The 22325-nt window shown below is 40.1% G+C and overlaps 1 protein-coding gene across 1 annotated transcript; it reads left to right on the top strand.

Moving 5' to 3' along the window:
* Positions 1-15097: 15097 nt before the first annotated feature.
* Positions 15098-22161, top strand: cdc23 (CDC23 (cell division cycle 23, yeast, homolog)). The gene is made up of 16 exons (XM_079172168.1): positions 15098-15211; positions 15541-15613; positions 17281-17418; positions 17546-17588; positions 17686-17791; positions 17909-18041; positions 18249-18426; positions 18503-18600; positions 18716-18797; positions 19045-19198; positions 19591-19710; positions 19831-19906; positions 19988-20049; positions 20254-20332; positions 20589-20708; positions 20811-22161. Exons 1-16 carry the CDS (start codon positions 15099-15101, stop codon positions 20961-20963), a joined length of 1728 nt encoding a protein of 575 aa, XP_079028294.1. The 5' UTR covers position 15098; the 3' UTR covers positions 20964-22161.
* Positions 22162-22325: the final 164 nt, after the last annotated feature.

The raw sequence follows: 22325 nt of genomic DNA, 5'->3' as shown, positions 1-22325 counted from the left end.
GATGTCATCGTTGCAGATTTATGTACAAATACTCTTTAATCTATTTGATGCTAATAGGACAACACTCATATTTCAGAGAATAATACACACACAGGAGAAACCAATGCAACGTTTCAGTTATTTATTTGCGTCTTCCTAAGCATTTTTCTTCAATTTCCTTCTTTTTGTCATCATTGTAAGTTCCCCATATATACAGAATATACATAATAAGGGATGGTTTAGCATCATTCAGTGGCTAGGTTTGTCATTGTTTGTTGCAAAAGCTGTTTTCCATTTGAGATTGACTTAAATGATCAAAGTGGGTCTGAAGTGAGTTCATGCAGATATATACGTTTTTAGAAAATTAGATTCCTACACTAACAATGACTTAACGTATCAATAAATGAGTCTGTAATGTAAGAGAAACAGGGTTATACCTCAGACAGAGGTCACCATGACCCTCCGTTGACATCCAGCTGAACCTCTTCTTCAGCGGGGTCAACATGATTGACCTCAAGGGAGATTGTCCTTCCAATCACAGCAGAGAAGCAGAGGATGGTCTTCATCGTGTCACACTCACTGGCCGGGAGCTCAGGGAATGTGCAGCCCTACGGGGGTAAGTGTTGACACAGCCACTCCAGCTGTTTTTAGACCATACTTTATAGCGACATAGGGATTTTAAAGATCCTGAAAAGGCTTCAAACCGCTTTTTACTCTTAGCGATGGACATGGATACATCGTCTGCCAACTTTTACAAACTTTAAGTTTGATCGTTTGATTTATTCATTAATGCCATGGAGAAATATTAAAGTATTAACCTCTTGCCCAATTTGCCTGCAACGTCATAACATTCAGCTTCTAATGCAGAACCCAATGTCAAATCCTACACAGGAACTTCACGTCTTGTTTTATGGATTTGGAATTTCCAGACACTAAAAACATATTAATGAATGGCTTTAATTGTTAGAATGTTATGTTCATATTTATATAGCCTCCTAAAAGTCTACAAGGACGTTTTACTCATACAATGTTTCTCCCACACTGACTTTGAATCCTACAGCAAAATAACATGTAGCTCCAAGATGAGGATGCAGTTTTTATGCCTTATTAGTGTGTAGGAGGAAAGCGTGAAGAAAGGTGGGAGATAATTGAGTAGGATGTGCTACAAAGGTCACGTTTTGGATTTAAATCAATGGTTTGCACCTGGTTGATTTCTTCTTCCTCTGCTGCTTCTTCTTCTTCTTCTTCTTCCACACACCTGTGTAAATTAATCTTACTTAAGAAAAGTTAATTTTTTTTTCCCCCTCATGCTTCCATGTTAGCGTGACTTAAAAGCTGCTGACAGAGCCAGTGACAAAATGACAGCGTGTGGAAGGAATGGAAAGGCAGTGAGAGATTCTTGTGGACAGCTTCATATTACTTGTTATTCTTTTTAATGCATAATTATTCTGAAGCTGTTTACTCCCTGAAGTTTAATTGGCACAGCTCATGTAGATGTGCAATGATTTACAATAAGCATCAAGAATGCAAATAAAGTAAAATGGGGGCATGTTTGCGAAAGCCAATGTGTTCCCCTGACTCCCCGTCACAGTACAACGCGGAAATTTCATTACTACTAAAAGCCTAGCATGCAATTTTCAATTTTATAACACTGCTTTTCTCACATAACTGTAATGCATAACTGTCTCTTTTGACATGGAAAATATAATATTTTCAAGCAGCAGTCAATCAAAACTTCTTTCAGGTATCAAGAGCTGTTACCTTTAAAAACAGCTGAAAAACCTCAATGTCCTACAGAGACCAAATAAGTCTGAGGAAAGAGAAAATCACCAAGAGCGGCTGTGATTTGGCGCAACAAAATGGGAAGAAGACGTGAAAGAAGATGTACAAATAATACAAGAGCAGTCAGGCCAGCAAGTGGAGACAGATGGCAACATCTCAGGGCAAAGCAAAATGAGAGGAGGAAATATGAGTGCAAGTACACCAAAAATAAATGATGCAATATCACTCTGACACTACAGAGAAAGATGGAAGCCAAAGAAGGAGACGGATGGACGGAGGGTGAAATAAACTAGAAATCCTTGGAAGAAATGCTGGATGACGAGCAGCCGTTCTCATTCGCAGAAGATAGAGACATGGAGCAATAGAAGAAGGGAGGTTGAAGCAGAGAAGTGGGCGAGTGGCCGTCAGTGCACAAGCCTGAGGAGATGAAACATTACTCCCAGATAATGAAGATGGTTCTGCTCGGTCACACTCCACATTAGCCCGGAGTCAGGCCGACCCCAAAGTGTCAACAAGTTAATAGACTGGGTATCAGTGACTCTTTCACACTCCTGCTCTCCACCAAAAACAGCAATTATTTACAGGAATTGTCTAGATAAATACACACAGATACCTCCACGAGGAAATTAATAACAGCGCCACAGCCTGAGGTACAGCCGGGAGTGAGAGCATTTAATGAGTGTGTAGAGTTGTTGATTGTGTGGCTGCTGGCATGACGATGTGTTAGTATTTAATGGTATTTCTGTGTCGGTGAAAGACGAAGGTAGAGACGGCTTTCTTTGTCAGAGGTCCTTTGTTTTCTATGGACAGGAAATTCATTTGGACAATAATGTTCTGTTTAAAGTCACAGCATGATGCATACAATTAAAAAAATAGCACGTTGTTATCTTGCTCCTTATTTCTATTTATTGTCTTTTGATAGAGGATGTTGTAGCAGGACATGATGTAGGGAGTGGTTATTCAAAAGTGAATATCAGCGGGGTGTCATGTAGTGGGAGAGGGAAGCAATGAAACTGTCTGACATATAGATTAGATGTCAAAAGAAGCAGGTAATATGGTGGCTAACTCGTTTCCCTTGACTATGTCAAATTGCCAAGTACTACATATTCTCTAAAGTAGATAATAAATAACTATCTTTATATACAGTCTTAGGCTGTACTTAGGCCATCAGTGCTTTGAGTTTAAACATCAGCAGGCTAACTGCTGATGTTTAACAAGTAATGTTTGCCGTCTACAGTTTCTAATTTGCCCCAAACATAAAGTTAAGCTGAGGCTGATGGGAATGTAATACATTTGTGAGGTATTTGGTCATAAACCAAAATATTGGACAAAGTCAAACTCTGACCTAATGATTGCGCGAGATGAAAAGTCAGTAAATCAAAACGTTTTTTATAACGTGAAAACATGAATATCTGTAGCAATTTCCTTGCCAATTCATTCAATAATTGTCAAGACCTTTGACTTCAAACCACAACTGTCTTCCTCATGTCCATGCATCATCTCATCCCCAAAGACATTAGGATTTCTCTTCTGGCAACCTGGAATGTCCAGAAAACCATCGACTGGTTGCTGAGGTACATGCATGGCCAAAAACATCGAGTATGCATTCTCAATCCCAGTATTTAGGTGTTCACAAAGTGCTCAGTTTGAAGTCTTTCAGCTTTTTGACACTGACAAATCTCCCAAGATTCCTTGCTCATACACAATAAAAGTGATCTAGTGTAATGCATTTTGATAACATTATAAAGACTGACAGCTCCATTATTTCAGGCACATTCAACCCAAAGCCCTGAATTTGAATTTAAATCACTGATCAAATACCATTCTTTTGGCTTGAATACTTGAGATGCCACACAACAAACACATGAACAATTTGTGATCTTGTGTAGAGTTGAGAACTATGTAACAGCCACATGGCACGGAAATCCCGAATTGATCCTTATGTTGGCTCAGAAAGTGTTTCTACAAAATATAAGTGACGTTTGCCAGTTGTGAAATAAGGTCTGTCAGCTTAAGGTATCAAAATCAAATCCTTCTCAAACTACAATTGCAAGATGTACAAGAGACTCTAAATCTCTCAGTTTATTTAGATTGTACTGCAGTAAACATTTGAAGGAGGCAGCCATGAACAAACCAAGCATCTCCAAGTTTTATTTGAGCAAAATTGAATAGAGGGGGAGCTCTTTAACTCGATTTGCATCTCAAGCAATTAGGCGAAGATGGGATTGATGGCAGCAGGGATCAGATGCAGAGATGTGACAGGCAGCTAGGCGCTCTCCAGTGTGCTACACCCAGTGCTATTAATGCTTGGGCTTGTAGATAACTTTACAGATCAGCTATGATTATGTTGCTCTTTAATCCAATCAGTCGGCTCCGGCTGGCTGATCTTTTATTAGTGCAGTCTTTTACTAATTCACTCCACAAAGGCAGATGTGAGGGATGCAAGCAAAGGAAGAGCAAAAGAGGGAGAAACGGTGGGAGAGAAGACCGAGAAGACCTTTGGCAAACTCTGCAGTAATTGCCTCGAGAAAAAAGGGTTTTGAGGATGAAAAATGGATCCATCTATTTAATCAAAAGCTGACTCAAGAGTTGTCCTTTAGAGTACCTTTGTCTGCAGACAAGACTGAAATAAAAATGGGAGACTAGGTCTTAGATTTAACTTTTTTGACATTTATACTGGTGTCACATTAATTGACCACAGAGGCCTGGACAGCTATCTAAAGATTCAGCATTACTGTGTCATGAACAGACCAAACACGCCCTCTGAAAGCCATCAGAGGCTATCTGAATATTCTTCTTCTTTGGGTATAAGAGAATGTAGTAAGAATATCTGCCTCCATTATTCACAATATTGCACTTAAAGGTGCTTAATATGGAATTCACAGCATATCTAGTGCCTCCACACGGCTCTCAACGCGGTGACAGCTGAGCAGATGGCTTGCAGCTAACTAGCTAGCCAATGGGGCATGCTCACATGCACTAACGTGCACTAAGAACACGCTCACATGCACTAAAAGCACGCTCAGCCAGCCCGGCTATGTCGACAAAGAACATAAAAGCTCTGATGACAACACACACAGTGGGAGTAACTTCTACTCAGGTAGAGATTACTCCAATATATCATAGAAAACAGTTGTTTGCTGCTATTAATGTTCAGAATGCCATATAGAGAACCTTTAGAGGCTAAAGCTTAAAAACATAATTCAATCATAATTATATCACATGATGAAGTTGCACGAGGCTGTTATAGTGAGTACGGTTCAAGGCTTTTAAGAAGATCAATGTAGAGGGTTGCATATTTATTTTGCTTCTGACACACCAGAAAGAGTTGCATCATGCATTAGTTGCAATTGTGTGGCCCTGTTGTGGTGACTGTCTGTCTGTCTGTGTCTCTCTCTGTCTGTCTGTCTGTCTGTCTGTCTCTCTCTGTGAGTGTGTGCACATATAAAGCCCTAGATCTCATTCAAGAATACATCGTATCAAATAAAGCATGATGGCTTATGATGTTCTGACGTAACAGTCAAGACATAAAATGCACTCACACTTAAATAAAATATGAGACCGAATCACTTATCCTCGGATTTGGACATTTTCTCACATGTGGAAGTTTTATATCAATTAATTGTATGACTTCCATTACACATTGGGAAGAAGCTCTTTGTTTTTGCTCAAGTGAGTACATTTTTAATCAGTTCTGGTCATTGTGATGCTGTGACTGGAGGAAATTCAGATATGCTGCTCCATACTTTACAACAGATGCTGAAGCTCAAAACTCTGGTGTCTCCAAATAGTTCCAGAGACCTCATTAAGCCGTGCTCAACACTAACAAAACATCACAGTCAAGCCACTTCATTTTCTTCGCCATTGTCTCTATTCTTTTTAGATTTATTTATTTAACAGTTACTTTTCCAGGATAGTCCCATTGAGAGGTTGAATCTCTTTTCCGAGGGAGTCCTGGCCAAGACGGCAGCATAAAGGTTTCACACATAAACAAAACAACAAAAAGTTAAAAACAACAAAAGACATTTCACATTAACAAGACAAGTTAAAAAAAAAAGCTAATTGCTTCAACTAATGAATCAGCAGTGACGTTCAGTTACGGGACATTTACTGTTCTAATAGTCCTTCATTCTGATTTAAACCAGATGTTTGTGCACACGCACGTATACACATCTACATTTCTGCAGTGTTGTCATGTGCAGCGTTGTCTGGTTTGGGTTCTGACTGTAACATTAATATTCAGATATTACTTATATATTATTTATTTTGTGTTATGTTTGTCTCAACTTCTTTGGGTCGCTCACTCATTTGAATGACAGCTGCTGTAAAATTGTATTTGGCACTTCTCTCTCTGCACACCACCAGAGCCTGAAATTAATGTGAAATGAATCAGAGTTTAAAACAAAGGCTCAGTCACATGCTATCAATTGTGCTTGATTAACAAAAACATATCACAACCATAGAATATAAAACCCATAATTATGAGAAAAGTAGCTGGAGTTGGATATGCCTAACATACATATATATATATATATATATATATATATATACAGTATATATATATAAGAAAGTCACTCAAAATGAAAATTTTTACTTGATGCAGGAGATCAAACTCTTTCTGAAAATCAAAAAACACAAAGTAGAGTTTTTTTTCAAAACAACTGTCAAGTCATTTGAAAGATTCTTCTGTCCTTACATCAGTTGTTAATTAATATGCTCAATTTTTAATTAATTTAGTTTCAAGGACACTGTATGTATTTAAGAGTGAGAAACGAAGAGTGAGAGAAAGAGAGAGAGAAAGGAAGGAAGGACGGAAGGAAGGAATACTTTTCTGTTTGCTTTCGAAATTGCCGGAGCTTCATCAGCTTTTAAAAGCTCAAAGTGTTCCGCCATGTACGAGCATGAATAACACAAAAAGCAGTCTGAATCGGAGGGATAAAATAGTGGCATAAAGGGAAGTCAGTGATGTTTCGGCTTTCTTCGAGCCTCTAAGAGGTCTATCTGACATGTTGCTTCTTCTGGGCCTTGATCTCAAAAAAAGAGCCGTTCCCTCTCAGCAGTTACAAGGGTGCACAGATCTTCACCCACAGCGATGCACTGTGTGATGTCCGCATGTCAGCAAGTTCATCAAAAGTGTCCCAAGCTGCAGTGAACATAACCCAGTTTGTACACTTGAAACACTCCCTGAGAGGAGCAGCATGACGCGGTCAGACAGTCCCAGCCAGACGGGCCAGACGGTAAGCGTCAGTCTTTGACATGAAACTCAAGTGTTGTGTTTTGTCCACAGGGGGCATGTCTTCTGTTGCTTGTCGTTAGGCAGCTCAAAAGCCAGATTGGTGTGGTTAACGTTACCAAACATGATAACAGCTCTTAGCGTGGGAACCTTCCATTGAGGAGAGGAGCTGAGCCAGCTCACAAAAGAAGGCAGTGGCTTCCAGCAGGATGTCAACATCGGTCACAACAATAGAAATGAACTGTTCACGGAGGGAGAATGCACTGTGTGAGTTTCCAGTGAGGTGAACACAACTGTTAATGGTATGTGGAGATGTGGCACCGGCAGTGCATAACCGTGACACAAATAACCTCACCTTTAAATTTAAAGGGTATTTCTGTCATCATGAACAATTGTGTGGGGCCGGAAAGGTTCATTTCAAGCTCCGGTACAGATTAGTGTTTTCGGTTTAAATAGTTTGCAAGAGTTCATTTTATACCTGAATAGTTGGACTACATTGCTGTTTTGGTTCACTCTCACAGAAAACTAAAAGCCAACTGTTCAGTAACTGCTGTCAGCACCAAACAGCAGACAGACAGTTAGTGACAAGCCGGTAAACTTAGTGGAGCACTTAGCAGCTAAAGAGCCAGATATTTCCCTCAGGAGTCGGTAGAAACCAAAAACACAGCTAGAAGAAAGTGATTATTGCACTTTTGGAAATGTATAATTATGTTGCTCCAAAATTGCTGAAAGTGTGCAGTTTTTCTATAGCTTAAAAATGTATGAAATGTCAGAGTTATTTTATGCTGTGTATACATGTATACATATATGTATGTATATATTTCTTATTTTGTTCAGTTTACGCACAAATGTGTGTGTTTTTTGTGCATATAATGTAAATATTCTACAAATCTTGTGCATCACCTTTAGGTTCTCCACTAGAATGTAAAATGGAGTTTTTTGTGAGTTTGAACAAGGTTTGGCTCCACAGCGTGAGTTTGTAACGACGGGTCCACTGGGAGGTCAGCCAGGTTCAAGAGGTCAGAGTTACAGAGAACGTCGGTTGCAGAAGCTAGAACGGTCAAATGTTTTTTACATTATATTACAGTACAGTCATTTGGCAGACGCTTTTATCCAAAGCTACTTACAATTCAGATTCTATCACATTTCTACACCGTAGGCACAGCTACGGGAGCAATTATGGAATTATGTTGAACCTCAGTGTTGATTTCTAGAGTTCTGGGCATCTCGGAGGAGGACAGTCTAAAAACAGTGTATTGACTTTGTCACTGATGTTTAGGAGATCCAAATAACCTGTTATGACAAGTTGGTTGTTTCATTACATTAACATTGATCATCATCATCAGTCTCTGCTACAGCAGTGGCCGAGAAACACTTTGTCTTCTAATCCTGATCAAACCTTTTTGTCTTTTCATTTTTTGGGACCATCCCATGAACCTTAGAGCATTGCACCATTTGATGAAGAGAACATGGAGTCCTGCTATGAATATGTCTCTTCTGGGTTTCATGGAGGAAAGAGAATTTATCTCAGAATTTATGTAAAAAGTCTTGAATCATAAAAAATGTATAAATGTATTTACATAGCCTTGTCTGCAGCAATCCATCACGCCCATCCTTGCTCTGTGCTGCCATTTCTGACCTGAATTACGTCTGTTGACTGGTTTATTACCAGCTGTGACAGAGTATGGCTTTCACTTGTGTGAAGTTTTCACTTTGTGAGTCTTTGTGCGTCGTCATGACAAAACCTGGTCCTGGAGTCACCTACTGTAACGAGAACTGCCACAGAAGCAGTTTGGAGTACTTTTCCAGGTGTTTGTATATTTGTCCGTCTGAGATGCAGTCCCAAAACTTTACAAGTGTGTAGTTCAGATCAAGATGAAGGCTGCGTTTGAAGATGGGTGTTGTCCAAGCAAAGGCGCTGGAAGTATGGTGGTAGGAAGCGATCATTCCCCCCCGGCCCCACAGCCACTTCACGCCCCTGGCCTGATTTTGCGTCTTGGCCGGTGTGATCTTTAGTTACTAGTCTAAATTCATCTGTGCACCATAACTCCTGCGGTGGACCAGGGACAGTTTGAAATGAATTTTTTAAATGTGTTCTTTTCCTTTTTCAGTTCAAATATGATGCAATGTCTGGTTTAAATCAAGGGTGACTCTCAGTTGTTGTCACCAGCTGGCTAAATGAGTGCAACCAGCCAAAATCCATATCGCTCAAAGAAGACCAAGAGTACAAGGGGCATCGCATTGCAGGAAATAATAACACTGGTGTAAAAGCGTATCGCTGACAGAGATTTTCCATATGAATTAGTCGGTTACATGTTCCCAAAGTCCTGTGAAGTTGGATGGGGGAGGGGCATGTAACATTAGATTTATTGTGTCTGCACCCGCTCAACTCAGCACCTGTCCCTAAAGGCAAATTAATCCCAAACCCAAAACATATCCCTCCCCCCTCCCCTCTGTGCACAGACATGACACATCTGTCTCAGCCATTATCCACGGCCTGACATGTTTCTGGGACATGTCTCACGCCACCTTGATATAAAGGTTACTGCAGCACTCTGCCTGACTGACGGAGACAACAACTGAGTTGTTTTCTTTCTTTTTAAAGAATCTGTCTTCCACTCTTCTCTCCTCATATAACCTCAATCTAAACATTTGGTTCATGGTAAAGAATAGAAAACAGACATGAGCTCCAAAGGAAGGAGACTTAAGACCTTAAAACTGCCTCACAATCATGTATTGAACAGCCTACTTTCCTGCCTCTTGAGGGGATTCATGTATTTTTCAGTTTTCTCAAGTACTGTACTCAACTACAGTACTAAATACACCTCAATACAGTACTTATTTGAATGAACTTGAAATAATTCATTTTTACATAGTTGAATTGGTACTTATGTAAAGGATCTGAATATTTTTACTTCATCATGAATCCCGCTAAGGCCATGAATACAATCTGGTGCAGACCAGTGCGTGACTGTGTCCCTGTGAAGGCAGTGTGGTGCAGTGTCCAGTGCTCAGGTGGTCGCTGCCCTGATGAGACATGGCCGTTGGCTGTTCTCAGTCCAACTAGACAACATCACCAACAGCCAATCACAGGGTCCTGCACCGGGCCCTGAAGATCAAAACCACAGGGACGGGGCACGTGTGTCAAGCCGCTTTTTCACGCTTACTTACACAAATGTAACAGATGTACAGAAAATGTTTTTGCTTTAAGGGAGAGATATAGCTGTTTTTGTTTTTGCTTAGAAATATCTTTTCTATTGCTTTGAAACTTTGGCTGATATTATTTTCAAGAATATAGTTACTACCTCCCCTAGTCACACCAGTGGAGGCAACATACTCCATCTGTGTCTCTGACTTACAGCTGCAAAGAGAAATAAGAGAAGAAAACAACCAAAAAGTAACAGCATCCAGGCTTCTTTTAGTGAGGATGAGTACACATGTTTTGGTTTGGAGCAGATATCGACCCCGTTTATTTGAACTCATCTGAACATTTGATCTCTGCCTTTGAAGAGCAGTATTTGTTTTTATTATTTACACACGTTGAGAATCAAAAAGGTGGTCTGAAAAGAAACTTTTGTGTGAATCCCCCCCCCCCTCCCCCCCCAGCAAACCAAAACAACATACTAGGTTAGATAATTATGCATTGTATGGATTTTTCAAAGAGCTTTGAGTCCCAAGGTGAAAGTGTACACACACACACACACACACACACACACACACACACACACAAACGAACGTGCACACACACACACACACTCACTCAAGCACATTGTTGGCGTATTTCCCCTTTCAATTACACAACTGTCTCAAAATTCTGTCTCAGCAGCTCCGTCATGCACTCCATTGCCCCATACCTGAAGGATATATGTGTGTGTGGGGGGGATGTTTAAGTGAAGTAATTTGACGAAACAAAAACAAAAAATGACATCAGAAATCTGCGTGTCTGTGCGTGAGAGAGGGAGCGAGATGAAAACAGAGAAGTGAGGAAGGGCTGAGTGAAAGGCATGGTCTATAATGGACTATATGTGGTCCGTCTTTGCCCCTCTTTCAACCTGCTCAGTGAGCCATGTGCCCGGCCTTGTAAACTGCAGTGCTACTTGATTACTTTGTCAGTCTTCTAAAGTGGCTTTTTCTCTGTGGAGAAATAGGGAGACATGTCCGACAGAGAGAAGGAAGTGCAGGGAGGCGAGAGGAGACGCTGCAGCCAAATGAAGGGGAATTATATTTTTGCTGTCTTGTGAGAGAATATTGGAGAATCATCGGAGGCGTCACGTTTTTCAGACCAAACAACCACGACCTCAGTATCATGCAGCTTTTCTGCGTTGTACCAACTCTACCTCTGCTGTGTACATATTCTGTCATCCTCATGTCCCCTTAAGGAGACCTGAGGGAGGAGACACAATTATACTATTCTGAATTCCAATTTCAGTTTTTGGATAATTAGTTATTTAATAATGAATTAAAATATATTATTTTTTACATTTTATTAATTAAAATAAATTAAGAAACATATTTTAGACTCAATCCTCTCTAAGGTGCCTTTAATGGAGAGCATAAGAAGGATGTGGATGGTCAACTTCATTGTCAGGTTTGTAGACAAATTATAAGGATATCAGCACATTATTTTAGCCCGGCACATTCAAGGGATACACATTATCAAAATTAAACTTGATTTGCTTGAATGATTTGATCAACACGTTTAAAAGTTGTTGTTTTTTAAATATTTTTCATATTCATATTCATAATGGGTGTTTTTTTCACCAGTTAGACAGCACCACCCCTTGACAATATTAGGTACTCACTTCTTCATACACATCCAAATATCTGCTCAAAGTAGATGTTAAATAGATAAATTCTGGGTCACCTGCTGTAGAAAAATAACATAACACAATAAAGTTATAATTAAACTATTGACAATTGTGACGGGTAAGCATTATACATAGTTGTTGAACCACTGATACAAATGTGAAATGAAGATTTATATTCTTAATAAAAATGATACTTTGTAAGGTTGTGTTCTACATTCACTGAAGGAGTGCGTCTTAATTACTGGAATGAATAGGACCGTTGCTACATCCATCTGTTTAATCCCATTACTATATCCAAAGCTTTTTTTCCTCTCAAGTGCATTGCATGATTTTTCTCCTCAAATGGTACGAAGCTCACGTGTCAAGGTGTTATGCTACATTACCTTCACTGAACATCCAAACGCAAATCATTTGCCTATTCACGCTTTATAAATGGTGCAGAGGAGAGCGTGAGAGTTCAAGGATCCTGCGTCGCCCACTTGAATTTATTTTGCTCTTCGCTATTGATGGATAAGGCGACCGGGGAGATCAACCTGCATGACGTCTGTGATCAAAAAAACACATGAAAGAGGTGCGTTTCTCGTCCAAACTTTACAAGAGAAACGCCTCGGACAAACAATACTTATACAACAAGCTGTCTCTGTGACCAAAGGGCAGCTTGCAGTTGTCATGTGGGTTTTAGTGGCAGCTCAGTGGGTGAACACCTGTTGTTCTACTGTTTCAAGGGCGCATGCTGGTCCCGTGAGCCTTTGAAAGGGTTGGATTTAGAATTTCTCTCACTTACAACTTTTGAACTTTTGCTGAAGATCGTAGTTGGTCAGATCTGCCTTTGTGTCATTGAGCTTAAGGTTAAAAACTCCAAAGTGCACCTCACTCCATTTTCATTGAATGAGAATTAATGTTACTTTATGTAATATGTAATATAAATCATTATATTATACCAAGGGAAAAAGTGAGATTTTGAATATCATACATAAAGAAGCTGTGCTTGTACTTCCTGAAGCCGGCGATTCTGCTGATTTTGACGGGACAAGAACATGATGAGCCATGTCAGCTCTGCACCAGTGAAGCATGGCCGAGCTTAGAGGCCAGTGACAACGGCTGGGCAGGCAATCAAATAAGAAACATTATTGGCACAAGAAAGAGTCAAAATATTGCTGTTCCTTCAAAACTCACAACTGAATTAGATATTGATTAAATTAGTAACTGTGTCTATGAGAGCGAATGCAGATTATACTGACAGAATAGAAGCCGGGTTCAGCAGAGCATAAAAGAGTCTTTCTAAAGACGTAAATAAAGATTGAGCCCTTTGACAGAAGTTAATGTGTTGCAGGCTCGCATTATCAGCAAGTTTTTTATTGTACATTCAGAAGGTTGGATAGTTATGGAATACTTGAACCAGCATGGTGTATTGGTTGGGGTGGCTGCAGTTCAACAGGAAGGGCGACTCAACCTTTAATGACAAGGTTGGCAGTTCAATCCCCGGCTCCCGACTGTCTGCATGTCAAAGTGTCCTTCAGCGAGACACTGAACCTGAAGTTTCTCCCCAGGCGCTTCACATCAGCCCCATTGGTGAAATGCAGAGATCAAATTTCATGTATGTACCTGTATGTGAGCATCGAAATAAAGTTTAAGTGTATATTCAGTTTTGTTTCCTGAAATTATTATAGGAACTGATTAAATGTTATGGCAATGCTTGTCAAATTGATGTCAGTGGATGTCTAAATTACATGTGGCGTCGCATAAATGTAATCCTTTAAATGTAAAGTTGTACCTCAATGACAATCTCAAAGGCAGACGCGTTTGTGGTCCAACTATTCAGCAGCACAAGATCAACAGAGAGTGGTGTGAAAATAGACTGCCGGTTAGGATTTTTTGTTACTGTAAATAGTAACAGGGACATTATAGGGGTCTTCAACAAGCATGTGAAAACTTGAAGTCATGCATGATGAATATACCTTTTGAAAGGAACTGTGCTAGGGAGGAAAAGAAAATCCAGAGTCCATATCTTCGGAACAGTTAAAGCTCTCAACTTGGCTAATGGTTAACTGTTGTGTGTGCTCAGGGGTTTCTATTTGATTGTGTTGATGTTTTTGTGTGTACAACTGCATTCTTATATGTATGTTGATTATGCTGATTGTTCTTGTATCTATATTCTTATATTTTGTCTTTAAATGTACAGTAAAGCACTTTGAGTTTTCATGTATGAAATGTGCTATATAAATAAAATTGCCATTGGTTACCCTGTAGTAAAATCATAATAATTTGATTGGACAATGAAAATCCTGTTGCTTTGATCTAACTTCCGTTCACATTAGATATTTTGACCCTGATCTTTTAGGTTCCTCAGAAAGTCATGGGATAACTCTACTCTGAAGCAGGGTTAAGCACTAGGCTCAGAGTGAGGATATCCCACAATTGAAGTTTTGGATGTGAAATGACTATAAGCTCAGGGCTAACAGAGCTGTAAGCTCCGGGCTAAGGGAGGTGGAAGCCAAAGGCTAAATATAGAGTGAAAAGTCTTTATGATGTTGTGATGTCTTTATCCAGTTGGTGATTGCAGCTGACGAAAACAAAGCAGAACTGTTCTTGGTCTAAATGGATATAATATATTAGATTCAATGACCAATGTGCATACTTATTGTATTTATCAAAGATGTCATTACTTGCGATATTGCAGCATTTGTCCCCAGTGACACAAAACTGTCAGGGAGAGATGAAACCACTATGATTCCATGCACATGTTAGTAAGATGAGGTTTGAGAACTTCACATTCATTTCATGTTATAAAATGTTTTTTATGAAGTGGCTGAAGAGATGTAAACTGGTGCATGCCTTAAGGACTTGAATATGCACAACATAATACATATTATATTCTAGTCAGTGATTTTTGTTGTTTTTAGGTGTCGTTTACATAAAAATTGGAATAACTATGCTGCCTTGATCGTGTACTTCATTCTAGCCTTTCCTTGCTAATGTTTAATGGTTAGGCCTATATGAAATTGGCCTATTATGAAAAATACACAGCTGGCGTTTAGTATTATCAGGTTTACAAATGCAGGTTTGCATTTGCAGGCAAGCAGAAAAATATGTGATTTTTCTTCTTTTTTTTTAAAGATGAATAAAATGGTTTAAAAGGTATATTCAAAATTACAAATTATGTTTTTCTCGCATGACAAATTACTGGCAGTGGTACTTGTATTTTGGAAGCTTTGGGAGAGCAGAAGTGATGTCATTCCTAGTGGGCGGGACTTCCGCTGGCAACTTCCACCAATAGCAGACTTGCTTGGTAAAATATGAAAATGGCGGCTCTCTGTAGTGAGTTTGGGGACCTGGTACAAATCAAGAAACAGCTAATATCGGTGATATCTCTTTGTAAAGAAAGAGGACTTTTACACAGCGGCAAGTGGTGAGACGGACTGTTGCTACCTTGTTATTAACTGCCTGTTATTCTGCTCTGTTAACTTAATAACTTAGCGCTAACGCTAACGTTAGCTAACGTTATGTTAGCAGTGCTGTTGACAAGTCTCATTATAACAAGTTAGCTAAAGCTGATTAATACTAATTATTAGCTAATTATACAACACTATTAATGCCACATTCTAGTTAAGAGCGTCGTTAAGTGATTACTTGCGTTAAAACAATGAATAGCGCTGTTTTCAAAGTGTCAACGCTAACGTTAGCTACATGTGAAACGTTAATGTTATTGCTTGCATGCTGTCTGTGTTTACATTTTAGGGCTTCTGAATTGGCTTTTGCTTTGGACCGTCTACCCAAGGATGAATTACCCCCGTCACCTCCTTTTACTGAGGTTTGTGCACCGCCAGGGCCGAGGATGTTGTGGGTTTAGTTAGTTGTCATTTTATCATTTTAACTTCTTAGCGTCCAGTTTCCCCTTGAAGCAGCTTTAGGGTTAAACATCATTATACGTCATGCTGTCTTATCAGTATCACACATGTGCAATCTATTATTTGTCCACTTGTTCCAGCTCTTTATTCAATCTATTCAAACCAAAGTATCCATGCTGAGTGACTACATTATCATTCCATCGAATGGAAATATACTAGATTTTCTTTGTGCACTATACTATACACATTTCCTAAAAATTCAGCCTAACACCCACCAATGGCCCTCCAACCCCATTGGTTCCTACCGATTTAAGTGTTTAGGGAGCAGCTAGTGTGTTTCAGGCTTCACGAAGATGAGCAAAGTCACTTCAGCTGATTTAATTCTGTCTAAAGAAGGACTGACAGCGATCACACACTGGTTTCATCACAACAGTGTATGCAGCCTTTCAGTAATTGCAACCTCAAAGTCCCACAAGTCATGTCTTGGTGTTTAAAAATATTAAGCAGTGTTGCTGTTTGGACAAACTGTCATTGATTTATGGCCAAATGATCCCGCTAGTTTTGTATTTATTGGACAAACTAATCCTTTAAAGTCTGTTTTGTGTTGTGCCGTGTTAATTTTTGCCATCTGTAGTGCTTCCTAGTGGTCAATTTATATGAACATTTTAGGATATATGTGCAATGATACCTGCAAGTTTTGTGATGATAGGCCCAATGAATGTTGACTAATACATCAACAAGCTTTTGATAAGTGTGGTCCAATATTTATCCACAGAACATTTGGTACTAATCAGACCTCTGGTTTCAGAGAAGATGTCAAAATTACATAAAATCTAGTCTGTTGAATTTACATGGTCCTGCGTCTTATGTTTCAAGTGTATTCAACTTGCGATGTGAGGGGCGTGGCCTTTCCAAAATTGCATTTTCTGGTATAAATTACAGCAGGAGTCTGAGCCATATTTCTTGGAAAGCACTTGCACATCATTTCCAATTATTTAGCCGAGTTTCATGTTTCCTTCGTTCTTCAACCCTAAATATAGTTTCATTTTTCTAAAGGTGAGCCCACTATGTTTGCAGATGTCACTCAAACAGCAGTAAATAGGGATTTTTTTTGGAGACAAACTATTAAACTATAAGTAGATACTATGTGGGATATCATCAGAATAAACTGCAGTGCACATGTTCATCATAATAAAGGAACATGTAGATCCGATTATTTATGGTTTTTTCACCAACAGTGATGGTCTGTGGTGCAGAGGAATAAGCTAAATCCGGTTTTGATCTTTTCAGCGGATTTGTATACAACAAGAAAAATAAAGACACACTTTTGAGCATTAAAAAGTTAAAGTCAACTGTAATACACGAGGAGGAAGTAAATGATATGTGGAGTATAGCTGCAGCACTTCATTCTTGTTTGGTTTGCTATTTAATGTTAATCGCTTCTGTCCATCTCTCTCCAAGGGAGAAGTTCGACTGCCCCCTGGAGGCAGTTTGTTAGTCATGTGTTCAGAAGTCACTGCTACAGTTACCACCATATGAAAGTGCGTTTGTTTTTATTAAATGAGATTCATTCTTTTTTTTCATGAATGAATTTGACTTTTCTCTTTTTCATTTTCTTTCACAAATACAGGAGGACGCACAAGACCTGGATGCACTTACACTGGCCAAATCCTACTTTGACCTGAAAGAGTACGACCGCTCTGCTTACTTTCTGAAAGGCTGCTGCAGTCGGAAGGCTTATTTCCTTTATATGTATTCTCGCTATCTGGTAAGAGTCTGTACATTCTCGGCATGCCCACATCCTCTGAGTCTTGATTTAACTTCATGACGAGACTGCTTTCACTAGGATTGTGATGCTCGAGAACCATTTTGAAAGTGTCCTTCTATGTCTTAAGTCAGGTGAGAAGAAGAAGGACGATGAGACTGTGGACAGCCTGGGTGAGGACTCGTCTGTTTAGACATTTAAAACAGAACTGTGAGTACTTTTGTAACCCTTAACACTAAACCTTTTTTGTGTTTTTCTTTGCGGTACTAGGTCCTCTGGAGAAGGGTCAGGTGCGCAATGAGGCCCTGCGAGAACTGAGGGTTGAGCTCAGTAAGAAGCACACTGTGGGAGAGTTGGACGGGTTCACCTTGTACCTGTAAGAACTTTTCCTCCCATGTGTACATGCTTTCCTCAGATCATGCAGAGGAATACAATGGACTGCTCCTAAATTGCATACGTGTGTGTGTGTGTGTGTGTGTTTGTGGGTACACAGGTATGGGGTGGTGCTACGGAAGCTTGATCTGCTGAAGGAGGCGGTGGAGGTGTTTGTTGAGGCAATTCACTCACTTCCCCTCCACTGGGGAGCATGGCTGGAGCTGAGTAACCTTGTCACCAACATTGAAATGGTAACTACCTTTGTGTTTACGTGTACACAAATTAGAGATAACATGAACTAAATGTGCCCAGGTCCACAGTAACCGTTTCCCCCCAAAAGCAATCCTCACAACACCCTCCTGACCATTAAACTATACTTTACAAAGACACTTCAAAAAGGCAATTATATGGACGAAAATGATTTAATCTACCTTGATCTCTTGTTTTTTGTCCCCCAGCTGAAGTCGCTTTCTCTCCCAGACTGCTGGATTAAAGACTTCTTCATGGCCCACATGTACACCGAGCTGCAGATGATCAAAGAAGCGCTGCAGAAATACCAGAACCTCATTGAGGCCGGCTTTTCTAAGAGCACCTACATCATCTCACAGATTGCTGTCGCCTACCACAACATCCGAGGTTTGTTTTTCTTCCTTTTCATCAAGACGCTCGCCTCTCAGAAGATTGTGAGTCTAACGGGCTCGGTTCGTTTCAGATATTGACCAGGCTTTGTCTCTCTTCAACGAGTTGAGGGAGCAGGATCCGTATCGCATTGACAACATGGACACATTCTCCAACCTACTCTATGTCAAAGTGAGTTCACCTCTCTATATTATCTTGATGTTTTTTTTATTTGACCCTTTTAAGTCAAGTTTAAGTCAAGCGTAGGATCGAAGTGTTTTTATTTTATTTTCTGTTGTTTCCACAGAGCATGAAGCCAGAGTTGAGTTACTTGGCCCACAACCTGGTGGACATCGACAAGTACAGAGTGGAGACGTGCTGTGTTATCGGTAAGAAGAGACAATCTGATCAACACTAATGTTTTCATTTTTCCTGTGATGGGACAGTTGGTTGATGAATGCTTAAAATATATTGTAACTTGTCATAAATTGGCTGTAATTCTGTCTGGTTACAGCTTCACATTGCTGCATTGACTTGCTCTTTTTACCTAAGTTCTAGATTTGTCTGCTTGTCATTTTAAAGTCATTATTCCAAATTCCAGTAATTAGTGTAATAAGTTCTGTGTCTCCTCCGCAGGTAACTATTATAGTTTACGCTCTCAGCATGAGAAGGCAGCTCTGTACTTCCAGCGGGCCCTCAAACTGAACCCTCGATGCCTCGGTGCCTGGACCCTCATGGGCCACGAATACATGGAAATGAAGAACACTTCGGCTGCCATCCAGGCCTACAGGTCAGACTGAAGATGTAGTAGAATAGAATAGATCTTTATTTTCACTGCGTTTGGAACAATGAAAGTCTGTTTGGCGGTTCTTCAGCAGTGCGTAACATTAAAAGTCTCGTAGTTTTTGAGATGTTGAGGTCCAGGTACTTGGGGGACAAATGGGGACACATGGTCTGAAAGTCTGAGAGGCAGCTTTGTAGGTATCGGGGATGTTGGTGCAGACCTGGTCCAAGGTGGTGTTCTCAGTTGATCAAAAGCTTACGTTTTTGTAGGTCCTTTTTTAATGTGTAAATGGAGTTTTCACTTCTTGCCAGACCTTTCACAGCAGTGTGAAGGATTCATAACAACTGTATTGTTGCTGTGTGTTGTGTCCTTGTTTACATGTATGTTCTTCCTCTCAGGCATGCCATTGAAGTGAACAAGCGGGACTACCGTGCCTGGTACGGCCTCGGTCAGACATATGAGATCCTCAAGATGCCCTTTTACTGTTTGTACTATTATCGAAAGGCTCACCAGCTCAGGTAGGGAGTTTGACAACAAAAAACATGTTTTATGCACGTGTTACTAAGAATTAAAATAAGCATGCCCATAAACCAAATGCCCAATAAGTCACTTTGTCGTACATTGATGTATTTCTGTAGGCCCAATGACTCGCGTATGTTGGTCGCGCTGGGGGAAAGCTACGAAAAACTGTCACAGCAAGTGGAAGCCAAGAAGGTACGCATGTTACACCCGTCAGTGATCCCTGGTTTGTGTAATAACATCACAAAGTTTTTGACATATTGTGCTTTTGTCTAGTGTTACTGGAGAGCATACTCTGTTGGAGATGTAGAGAAAATGGCTCTACTGAAGTTGGCAAAGTAAGTGTTTTTTACTGTATCCTGAGGAATTACAAGTGAAGAGAATATGCTCTAAAAACTGAGGAGTTTACATCACATGTTCTTAAACATTAAAGCACAAGTTAATGATCCGATAAGCTGTTTTTCCCCCCATTGTCATATCCCAACATGTTAATTGTATCACCCAGGAATAGGAGCTAAATGTGAATCTTCTTCCTTTGGCAGGCTCCATGAACAGCTGACCGAGTCGGATGATGCTGCCCAGTGTTACATGCTTTACATCCAAGACATTTTCTCTTGTGGGGTAAGCATTTTGAAGTATCAGAACACATAATGCAGATTTATGATGCTCCCGTCCACACACACTTATGTGTTTAAAAGTGCTTTGTGTGGAAGAACTTGACTGTCCTGAATGGAGCCCCGACCTCAACTATAGCAGCATATGAATGCCTGTGGTTTTCAAATGAGATGTTCAATAATCAAAAAAATGATCGTGTCCACATGCTTGTATTGTATCCGTTTGGAAGAAATCCATTTCTGATCAAATCTTGTCATCACAGGAACAACTGGAGCATGCGGAGGTGAGCACAGCCCTGCGGTACCTGGGTCAGTACTATTTCAAGAACAAGCTCTACGATGAGGCGTCCCTCTGTGCCCAGCGCTGTTGCGACTACAATGATGTAAGTGTGCCTGCGTAACGGGAGCCCTGTGTTCTAGTTCCTGTAGTAGAGCGCAGGTTGAAGTAACGCACTAACTGGTGTTTTTGGTCACTCTGCTCTCAGGCTCGCGAGGAGGGAAAGGCCCTGTTGAGGCAGATTTCACAGGTCAGAGATCAGACCGAGACGCCGTCGGCAGATCTGTTCGCTCCGCTCTCAAACAACAACACTCCCGTCAGGAGGGTGTCGCCGCTGAACCTCATCTCCTTCACACCCTGACACTCGCCCTCCTATTCACTGGCTTTAAAATGGACAATTTGTGTATCCAACTATTTGGGGGGTAGGTAGTGTTGGAAGGATTTACTTGTTGATGCATAGATTTTGTTAATGACATTAAAATAATGTTTGTTTGTAACATTTTTAATCCTGATCATTTTTTGTCCAGGATAAGACAAGTTCTATGCTGCAAATTTAAAACCAATCAAAGCTCTTTCAATTAACGCTTAGGACGGTTGGCCTGAGGTACAAAACTCAGAGAACCTAATAAGGTTTTTTTGAGTCGATTTTTTTAAGACGCATGTAGCTTTTGTATAATCTAAAGCTAACTCAACAATGTAATGTAAAAAAAAAAAAAGCACAAAACAAAGAAGGGACATCTTTTTTACAGTGTGTATATACACAGGCACACTTGACTTGCAGTCATGCGCTATCATTGCTGTACATGTACATAGTTTAAATAAAGCATACCTGTTAGGACAGTCTGTTTTTCTCTGTAGTTTGTTCTGAAAATTTAAATATATAAAATATTTATGCTATACTGCTTAGACTACACAAAACAATTTTATTGTAAAAAGAAAAACAGAAAAGTACTGACAGCAAAGGCAGAGAAGGTTAATTGCACACATTCACTATTAACATATAGTTTCCATACCTGTGAGCCACTGCTGCAGCAAGTAAAGCCATCAGTAAAGCCAGCTTCAGCTTTAGTTTCCCGTGATATCTGGGACTTCTACAACAGTACTAAGCAGAAATAGGTTATTTTTTTCCATGGTTGATGGCGGACAGTTGAACGGCTTCCAGTGCGATAAGCCACGCCCCCTCTCCGGCGCGTCCAGCGCGATGGAACACAAATAGTCCCCGGCGAGACCGGCGGCGCGAATGACGCGATGAACGCGGCACGAACAATTTGCGCAGCGTTTGGTGTGAACACAGCAGAAGACTTGTTTTCTACATGTTATACTATGACTTTTGTATGACTTTTTTTCGACATGCTATACCATTACTTTTTTCAGGCCTTTTCGTCATGCTGGATTTTGCCTTTTTTTCGACATGCTATACTATGATTTTGTTCTATGTCTTTGTTCTTCTTGCAGCTCACTGACAAATCATCTTGGGTACCCGTTTGAGTATGTGGGCTGGGTGGCTATTTACTGTTCCCTTACTCACTCTGTCAGTGACACAGGAGGCCGCTTTTTTTGTTCCCTTATCTATTCTTTTTGTCCTTTTTTAAATAAAAATGTTTTATCTGACCCAGTAGTGTCTCTTTATGAACAGACTTTTGAGGTAGTCTCAAGATGTCATAAAAAAAGCATGAGGTAATCATATTAGTGTGTCATATAAAATATAAAAAAAAACTTAGTA

Source organism: Pholis gunnellus, assembly GCF_910591455.1.
Source record: "Pholis gunnellus genome assembly, chromosome: 13".
In the NCBI taxonomy this organism is placed as follows: domain Eukaryota; kingdom Metazoa; phylum Chordata; class Actinopteri; order Perciformes; family Pholidae; genus Pholis; species Pholis gunnellus.
This window is presented reverse-complemented; position numbering and strand designations above follow the sequence as displayed.

Coding starts and splice junctions, on each gene's coding strand:
- cdc23 (XM_079172168.1), top strand. CDS start 15,099: ATGAAAATGGCGGCTCTCTGTAGTGAGTTTGGGGACCTGGTACAAATC. Junction 15,614..17,280: donor CGTCACCTCCTTTTACTGAG/GTTTGTGCACCG, acceptor TCACAAATACAG/GAGGACGCACAAGACCTGGA. Junction 17,792..17,908: donor GACGGGTTCACCTTGTACCT/GTAAGAACTTTT, acceptor GTGGGTACACAG/GTATGGGGTGGTGCTACGGA.